The following is an 8,607-nucleotide window of genomic DNA, read 5'->3' as shown; positions in this document are numbered from 1 at the left end:
GAACCCCCTTGCCCGTTATTTTTAGATGTATGCAAACGTTCCCTTGCCGTATGGGAAGGGGTGGTTATCCGACTTCATTAACCGTTTCCTGGCCCGAAATTGTCATGAGGTGCCTTTTGGCCCATGAACGTGACATATGCTTGAGACCCGGAATTTTGGAAGGGTGGTTGGTATGAATTCGCATGATGGCGGGATGGATTAAATATGCGGGGGGGGGGGGGAGGGGGTGATGAGCCATTTGTTTAAGTGGCGGGCGTTGGTGGAAGGGGGTGAAGAGTGGTGGTGGTGTGGAGGGGATGGGGGTTGAGGGGAATTAGTGTGTTGGTGAATGATGTGGAGAGGTATAGGGGGTGGTTTGCGGAACAGCCGTTGGAGGAGCAGGTTTTCAAGTGGACGAGGGAGGCTGGGAGGGTGGTGGATGAGTATTTTGGGTTTGGGTTCGTTACTGAGGGCGGGAGGGCGTTGGATTACACCGAAGCTGGAACGTGGTTCGCGAATGGAAGCTGGAGTCAGGGGGCTGGGTACTGGTGATGGTCGTTGTTGGGCTTTGGGGTGCCTGGTGTACATACGGGGATAATATTCGCCTGGCATGGCCTGTGTGCCTTCCAGCTCCCATTTCCATCCCAACCTTTGCATACCTACAATCTGTTGCCCAAGGCCCCCCACCTTCCTGCCTCTGCCAGTGCTACATATACAAGTTCCCGCACGCACACTATCACCGCCTCCTCACAATTGAAGTTAAACAACGGTTTAGCTCAGCGGCATTGTGAGGAGGACCGGTTGGACACCAATCGAAAGAGGACCGGTTCGACTCCCCCTCGCGGCGCGAAACTCTAAAAAAAAAAGAGTTTTCGTAACCACCAACCTCCATTCGACCGGCGAATGGGGCTTGGTGGTGAGCTTTTTATATTTATTTCAGCACCATTATCCCGAATTTTATTTTTCCAAGTAAACCAGTTATCTTATTTCAAGGTGTTCTAAGAGTGTATGCATGCATCGCCAGTGCACTTATTTCTTGCAACCTGCAGAGCCGGATTAACTTCTAAATCAAGACCAGTCCTGTACAAACGTATAAACTCCATCTCTTCTGCTTCATTATGTCAGTCAACTGGGTACAGTACACGCGGCCAAGGAACCTTCATTGGTGAGAGAGCACACATTTCCAATCTATTCCAGCCTAACTTACGGTACAGGTCATATTACAGATTCATGACATCACAGTCTGATATTCAGCGTCGCCTCACGATCATTCCCCAGCCCAGCCCACCCCTGCCAATTCCTCAGCAGTTTCCACGCGGCATGGATGTAGAGCCGCCCATGCGCCGCGCCATACTCTCCCGACAGCTCCCGCAGGCTCCTAACCGCCCTCAAGAGGTCGTGGCCACCATCTCTGCCTTCCATAATGCACTGACTGTGGATCCGGTCCATTATAGCCTCCCAGCCTCTAGTTTCCTCGGCCAGCTCCCTCGAGACCAGGAGCTTCCCGTCAATGACGGGCCTCAGCTGGGTGACGTACGTGAGGATCACGAGCAGCCAGAGACCTCTGACGAGAAGAAGCTTGTGGCCCTCATCTTCGACCCAGTTCTCGACGATCACCCGCACGCTGTTGACGCAGGTGGGTAAGCGGCCGAGATACAGGTCGAAAGCTGGCTGGTTGGCCTTGTGTGTGGCCGTGAGGAGGAGCACTGACAGGGCAGAGATTTGTTGTAAGAGCGAAGACAGGTCACGGGTATCGAGATACCGCAGGTACTCGACAATACCCGTTCTGGCGGTTGGACTCGAAAAGACATGCGAAACCCCGTGGAAACCGGAGCCAGCTTTCATAACTCCGCTGAAGCGTCCGTCATACGCCACCCGGCCAATGATATCCTCGGGTGACAGATACTCGCCGGATGGCGCAGCCAGCTGGGGATGTGTCAGCAACTCGCCCAGGGGCTCCATCCAGTCGACGGCAGAAAGGGTGAGAGATTGCATGACGAGTATGGCTGCCCGCAGCTCGATACCGTCAGCCAACAAAGTCAGCGGTCGACCAATCCCTGAGAATAGGCCGTAGATTAAGGGGCTGGTGCCCGTAAAGAAATGAGAGATGGCGAGTGACTTGGTGTTGCCTGCGAACCTGCCGTTTTCCATGCTGAAGTACGTCATAAACGCGCGCTGAAACCTGCGAACCTTAAGTACACTTGCTTCGTTGATGTTATACGGTTCTCGTACCTAGGATCACCTAAGAACTGTGACTTGGCCTCTGCGTCAGAAATTCCCCTTGGTGACGGCTCCCACGAGATGAGGTCACCTTTCAACGAGTCATATGTTCGCTGGAGGCCATCCGGTGTCCCGCCGAGCAGAAACAAAGTAGTGAGAGCCTGGGCGTGTTAGCTGGGTCGCATAACTCTGTAGTGATAAACACTTACAGAAGGAAGCTCGTTGTGCCGGCCGTCTGACTGGACCAAGGCATGCTGAACATGTGTCTTAGTCAAGAGGCTATCCAACACAGCTCTTGACTCCTGGTTGACCATCATGATCGATCGTTTCTTTCTAGACTCACATCGGCCTGGCACGCCCAAGATGGGAAAGAATGCTGTTCTGGGCTCGGCCCTGTTGGGCATCCTTATATGACGCCAAACGGTCCAACTCTCTCCCGGCCTAGGTGCGTGGCATATGGCCAAGCCCCTCCGCCTCTCCCCTTGGCGTCCATCGCTTTCTCGATCTTGCGATCTGGGGGGCTGAAAGGGGGATGGACATGCCCAGTTAACGCGAGAGGGTTCGACCTAGTGGCGATCCGGAGGACTTGTGGAGTCCTCGGTATCCATAGGTAGATGACCATGATGTAGATAGAGGTCGGTACAAATACTGCCATTGGGAAACGCCGCTAGACGGGTTGAGCAAGTCAGATCAGAGAGTCCAGTCGGCAGCTGAGGGATGGCGTGCGCCGGTAAGGCAGGACTCGGGGAAGAGACGACAACAGCGTAAGCCGGGAAAGCTGAGTGGGCCGGACGGGTGGGAAGACGGTCGGCCGGGAACCCAACTCCATGGTAGGGGGCAGGCCCGGAGACATCTGCAAGGGGGGTCTGGTCGTCTGCCATCGTCACCTCTGAGCAGCAGGTGTTTTTGTCACACGCCGTGGCTAGATAGGGACCCGACAGCCACTTGCACGGTGCATTCTGGTTTCTCGGGAAGTCTACGAGAAAGAGTCAGATCTAGGTGTTTTGGGAAACGCCATGGCTGGAAGCAAAGTATTCACGACAACAAGAGAGGGGATGGAAACAGGAGAAGGAAACAGGGAGTATTCGTGGATGAGATGACTTTTTGCTCGTTGACGGCTGGTCATGGTGTACCCCGATCGGCTAAGCAGCGTCATCCACAAGACTTGCCGGAGAAGGTTCAAGTTCGAAAGTTGAGTTTCGCATTGACATGCTCAACTTTTCGAAAAAGAGCCATGGATGCAACTCACAAAACGCGTAGTCAGCGTTGCATGCCTGCCCTGCCTAGCCCATCCCGCATGCAGCATGCGAGCATTCACGTCAAAACGGGCAGCCCAGCGCATGCAAGATGCGGACCCACATCGAAGCACCCCTGAAACCTGCCCTAAAAACTCGGGATTCCCGCTGCCTAGGTACCGCTCGAGGAAACCCCCCACCCTTTGATGATTATTAGGTCGCGCGTGGTCATCGCTTAGGAATCATCAAAGCATCAAACAAGTCGCGAATGTGCATTATTAGCGCGCGTGCCTTATCATTGATACACTACGATCCCGATGGCGATCGTTTAGTTGGTGTTTTTCTAAAATGATTTCTAAGCAACGCCAAAGCCTATTTTTTTGAGGCATCAATCTGGTAGGAATGCGAACTTTTACCATTGACATCTAGATTGTATGTACAGTACGTACCTTGCCTGTATCTCGGTATGTCTGGACCCGACGTTCCCCCTATTCGGAGACCGAAAACACGACTAAACTATTAATAGGTAGTTATTTGGAATTTGGGAATGCCATCCACAGATGCCCTCTGGCAGAGCCGCCATGTTTTGTCTCAATGACCCTGAATATTTTGCCACTGGGTATTTCAGCCGGACCCTTGCTCGAGATCGCACAGTCCCAAGCTCTGTGTAGTGCCTACCTATGGCCGTGGGTGGCTATCCGATGCGGTAGCTGTTCCTCGGGTGACACCGCCGACGCCGCACACGGATAACAGCAGTAGCTTGACGATGTTGGCTCCTAACAGCGTCGAATGCTGAGGCTGGCAGGGGAAGCTGGGCGTGTTCACGGCCCCAGTCGAAATGTCTCAATGTCTTTGGTTTCAGCTGTGGTAGTCATATATTTTAAGGGCTCCCAGCACCGTCCGAGGACGCAGCCTAGCTTTCCCTTTTCTTCTGTGGTCCGGTGGCTGCCTGTCCGCCATTTGTGGCTTGGTAGGACATTCCAATGAGACACAATTGACTTGCTGTTACAGAGTTAACGTTACTCTTCGGGTCACCAACTCGGGATCCCAACCCTCACCAATTTACCATAACCCAAATCCCAATTCAGATATCCCCTCCGCGCTCAGCTTCACCTGGCGGATCGCCGTTCAGCTCGGGTGGGATTCCGGGAACCCAGTCGAGACGCGGGGAGAAGGAGGAAACGAGGCGATTGGGAGGTGCAGGAAAGGCTATTCGTTTGCGAGTGAACCCAAGGTTTCACCCACAGTCCGTACTACGCTGTACAGTGACGTACATTGTACTCCGCGATGTCCTACAGATTATGGATCGAAGCGATACTCTTGGGAGCAAAGCCCATCGGAAAATCACAACACCCCATTTGCGAACACAGAGTTGGGCCATAATATCATGGCTGTCACCTTGAGTACCCTTAATCTCCACGATGCGGGCGTTGGTATAGGTGAAATAACACATAGGTTCTCGTCTGCCGATGGAAGCATCTCCCCCTTTCAGCTCGTCTCGTCCTGCTCCTCAACTGACTTAGGAGTTGTTATTTTCACGGAACCATTTCGTCAGTAGCCAGCTCCTTCATACCCGACTCCAAATGCGCACCCCTCGACTTTTTCTACTGGCACTGGCCAGATTCTCGGCCGCCGTTCTGGCTGAGGATACGTCCTTCATCCGCGGCCATCTATCAGGACCTGTAGGAAACGAATATCCGGGAAACTTAGACTTGACTGGTATGTGAACAGGTAGTCCCACAACAAGACGAGAAGCACATGCTAACGTAGCCCCAGAACGATACCCTCTTCCCGGACCACAATGCGGCAGCTGGGTGGGCATCGAGGTAATCTTCATGGTTGAAGTCACCGAGGTCTGCCCGGAGGGGTCAACAGGTAGGACCTCCTGAGACGGAAGCCCTGCCACGAGCGGCCTTACTGAAACTCTCCGCAGTGACCGAAACTCTCACCCAATGCGTGGAAACGCTCACTCGTTCCATCTGCGCAACGGAAACGACAAACCGTCCTTGCTATCCCTGCATTATGGGCACGCCACCGCCGTCCGACACGGCTACAGTCACAGTCGTAAGCCACCCAACGTCTCCATCTGCCACACACCGCAACTAACCAACTCCTCCCAGACCTCCTGCGCAACCGCAACCGACGAGACAATGACAGTGACGGTCCAGCTCTGCGGCACCTGCTCAACCACCACCTACGTCGGCACCATCCCGGGCTACACCCCCGGCGCGCCCTGCCACGGGTGCTCCCCATACAGTAGCGGCGCGTCGTCGTCGTGTTCAGAAGAAAGCGGCTCAACAACGCCGGAGGTCACGACGACGACAACGTCAACCTCTACCAGCACCGTCAGCGCGTCGGGCTGTGACGAGTCTGGCGTGAGCTCCACTGCCACTACCACGCCTCCTGATAACCCGTTTACCTCTTCGACGACGTCCACGACGAACACCCCCTACCAGCCTACTACTACGGGAGCACCTCCGGCTGTCACGGCAGGCGGTGTTCGGATCGGGGCTGTTGGCTTTGCGGTTCAGGTAGTGAGTTGCGCGATGGTGTGTGCTTTCTTGGGGATATAATTTTTGGGTTTGGTCCCCATTCATTTCTTGCTCATGCAGAGCCCCTTTTCTGGCTTCTCGTTCTCGGCTCCCGAGAATCTCTTATCGGGGCTACCCGCGTTATTCCTATCTTATTCTTAATGTCACATCAGACAGAAATGTCTCGGTCTCTGTGTAAGCGACCATATGTGTGCCAAGTTCACTTTACCTAATAATCGCGCTCCGATCTCGGGCCCGCGCGGGTGAGGTCGGATCCCGGATGCGGGCGATGGATGTCGGAGTGGACTGAGCGGTTTCTCCCACCCAACGCCGGTCTTTGCATTGGCCAATTCTACATCTCTAATAAACCCGTGATTAGCCGCGATAGACAGGCTGCACCTTGGTGTATGGACGTGCAGGCTCATTCCCTGCTGCCATTGGGGGGGCGAAAGTTGGGGTGCCACGAGGAGGCGGCTCGAGTTCATCGATATCGTCATTGGATTGTCCCAGTGCCTTACTCACCCATCCAACTCAGCGCGGGTCCCGATCGCCAACGCCGTGAGGGGTTCGCTTCCGGAGAAAGTAGTACTATGTATGCGCAAGAGAGGGGGCCCGTGGGGGTCTCCATATTGCTTTGAGCCGTGCAGAGCCGCCGCCGGAGGACATGATAAAGAGGGAGTCCTGCTGTTTCCCATTGTCCCTGTTCCTTCTCCTTTTCTCTCCCCGAAGCGATAACTGTCTCGACAGCTAGTCTACCCAGCAACTCATCAAACAGATTATAAGTGTCGTGCGCATCGGACTCTCTCCGCTCATGATGGACTCTTCTAACCACAGGCCAGACTGACATATCCGTCCGGTACATGATGCCGTCCCACTCCGGAGACGAAGAAGCCATGGTGGTCTTTCGATGGTGTCCTATCCCACAATGATCAATCGTATCATCTTCAGGTAACTATCTGAATGCATGAGCCGGTGCCAATCCGGTTGCTGTCAAGCACCTGCCAGTCCCCGGACACAGGTGTCTCGACAGCGCCGGAGCGGCTGAGATTATACGGCAGTAACTTGATCTGGATAATACCAGCGAAAGGATCATGCTTCTTGTCTCTCCTTCCTCTGCAGTGGCAGAATCCTAACTCTCGCAGATAACCCTCACCACCAACAGCAATGGCTCCCTCAGCAATCTCTCCCGCTCAGCAGCACGCGCAGCTCGCCTTCGCCTCCAAGAAGGTGAAGGATGCCGCTGCCCTCGTTGAGGACCGCACCGACGATGGCTTGACCAAGTCTCTGAACGAGATGATGGGCAGTTGGGACAACTTCACCTTCGCCCCCATCCGCGAGAGCACCGTCTCCCGCGCCATGACCCGTCGCTGTAAGCCATCCCCTATTTAGCCAAGCCATACAAAGTACCCTAAACCCTGGCTAACAAAACCCAGACTTTGCCGACCTCGACACGCACGCCGAGTCTGACATCGTCATCGTCGGCGCCGGCTCCTGCGGCCTGTCGGCAGCCTACACGCTGGGCACGCTCCGCCCGGACCTGCGCATCACCATCATCGAGGCGGGCGTCGCCCCCGGTGGCGGTGCATGGCTGGGCGGCCAGCTGTTCAGCGCCATGGTGATGCGCAAGCCGGCCGACGTGTTCCTGCGCGAGATCGGCGTGCCCTTCGACGACGAGGGCGACTACGTGGTCGTCAAGCACGCCGCGCTCTTCACCAGCACCGTCATGTCCAAGGTGCTGGCCATGGACAACGTCAAGATGTTCAACGCCACGACTGTGGAGGACCTGATCACGCGTCCCGACGAGGGCGGTGCGGGCGTCCGTATTGCCGGCGTCGTTACCAACTGGACCCTGGTGTCGATGCACCACGACGACCAGAGCTGCATGGACCCCAACACCATCAACGCCCCCGTCATCATCTCCACCACCGGCCACGATGGTAAACCATCTTCTGCTGCAACCCTGAAAAAGGAATTGGAAGCTAACACTATGAACACCACAGGCCCCTTCGGCGCCTTCTCGGTCAAGCGCCTGGTCAGCATGAAGCAGCTGGAGCAGCTCGAGGGCATGCGCGGGCTGGACATGCAGCGGGCCGAGGACGCCATCGTCAAGAACACGCGCGAGATTGTGCCGGGCCTGATCGTCGGCGGCATGGAGCTGTCCGAGATCGACGGCGCCAACCGCATGGGCCCGACCTTTGGCGCCATGGCCCTCAGCGGCGTCAAGGCGGCCGAGGAGGCCATCCGCGTGTTTGACCTGCGCAAGAAGCAGAACGATCTGTGAGTGGGGTTGGGGTGTGTGTGGTGGTATTATTGGTTGCACATTAGGTTCTGTTTTGGTCAATCGGTCATTATGAACTGGTCAAGGGATACTTTAGGACACTCCCTACATCGTACATCGGAAATGAAATCTGCTTTGAGCCATCATACAAGAGGAACACAGTGATGTGACTACTATTCTATCGTCTTTACTCCACCGCAAACAAAAAAGCCGCACCCAAACCACTCCGTCTGTTTCGCATCCACGGCCATGCATGGTACACTCACTCCCCCCCCCTTCCCCTTTCTCTCAACTCCCAACTTCCTCCTCACCCCATCTCTAAACCCTCTCCCCCCCCCCCCCCCCCTTAACCTACGATTTCTTC

General features: G+C 55.3%; 4 protein-coding genes across 4 annotated transcripts in view; 3 read left to right on the top strand and 1 right to left on the bottom strand.

Moving 5' to 3' along the window:
* Window positions 1-531, top strand: part of CHGG_09720 (uncharacterized protein) — a gene marked incomplete at both ends in the record, with an annotated part of 1,981 nt that extends 1,450 nt beyond the window's left edge. Inside the window, one exon of the mRNA XM_001227646.1 lies at window positions 340-531. Within this exon, the coding sequence (XP_001227647.1) occupies window positions 340-531 (192 nt within the window). The remainder of the gene's footprint in view (window positions 1-339) is intronic.
* Window positions 532-1,215: 684 nt separating this feature from the next.
* On the bottom strand, window positions 1,216-2,513 carry CHGG_09719 (uncharacterized protein; the record flags this gene model as incomplete). Its single annotated transcript, XM_001227645.1, has 2 exons — window positions 1,216-2,211; window positions 2,409-2,513. The coding sequence occupies 2 exons, from the start codon at window positions 2,511-2,513 to the stop codon at window positions 1,216-1,218; spliced, it is 1,101 nt and encodes a 366-aa protein (XP_001227646.1).
* A 2,504-nt stretch (window positions 2,514-5,017) lies between these two features.
* CHGG_09718 (uncharacterized protein) lies at window positions 5,018-6,232 on the top strand (the record flags this gene model as incomplete). Its single annotated transcript, XM_001227644.1, has 5 exons — window positions 5,018-5,153; window positions 5,205-5,309; window positions 5,368-5,498; window positions 5,555-5,968; window positions 6,143-6,232. The coding sequence occupies 5 exons, from the start codon at window positions 5,018-5,020 to the stop codon at window positions 6,230-6,232; spliced, it is 876 nt and encodes a 291-aa protein (XP_001227645.1).
* Window positions 6,233-7,129: 897 nt separating this feature from the next.
* On the top strand, window positions 7,130-8,246 carry CHGG_09717 (thiazole biosynthetic enzyme, mitochondrial precursor; the record flags this gene model as incomplete). Its single annotated transcript, XM_001227643.1, has 3 exons — window positions 7,130-7,334; window positions 7,399-7,902; window positions 7,966-8,246. 3 exons carry the CDS (start codon window positions 7,130-7,132, stop codon window positions 8,244-8,246), a joined length of 990 nt encoding a protein of 329 aa, XP_001227644.1.
* Between the last annotated feature and the right edge of the window lie 361 nt (window positions 8,247-8,607).

Source organism: Chaetomium globosum, genomic scaffold (assembly GCF_000143365.1).
Source record: "Chaetomium globosum CBS 148.51 scaffold_7 genomic scaffold, whole genome shotgun sequence".
Lineage (NCBI taxonomy): Eukaryota > Fungi > Ascomycota > Sordariomycetes > Sordariales > Chaetomiaceae > Chaetomium > Chaetomium globosum.
The sequence above is the reverse complement of the archived record's forward strand: the minus strand, read 5'-3'. Positions and strand labels throughout refer to the sequence as shown.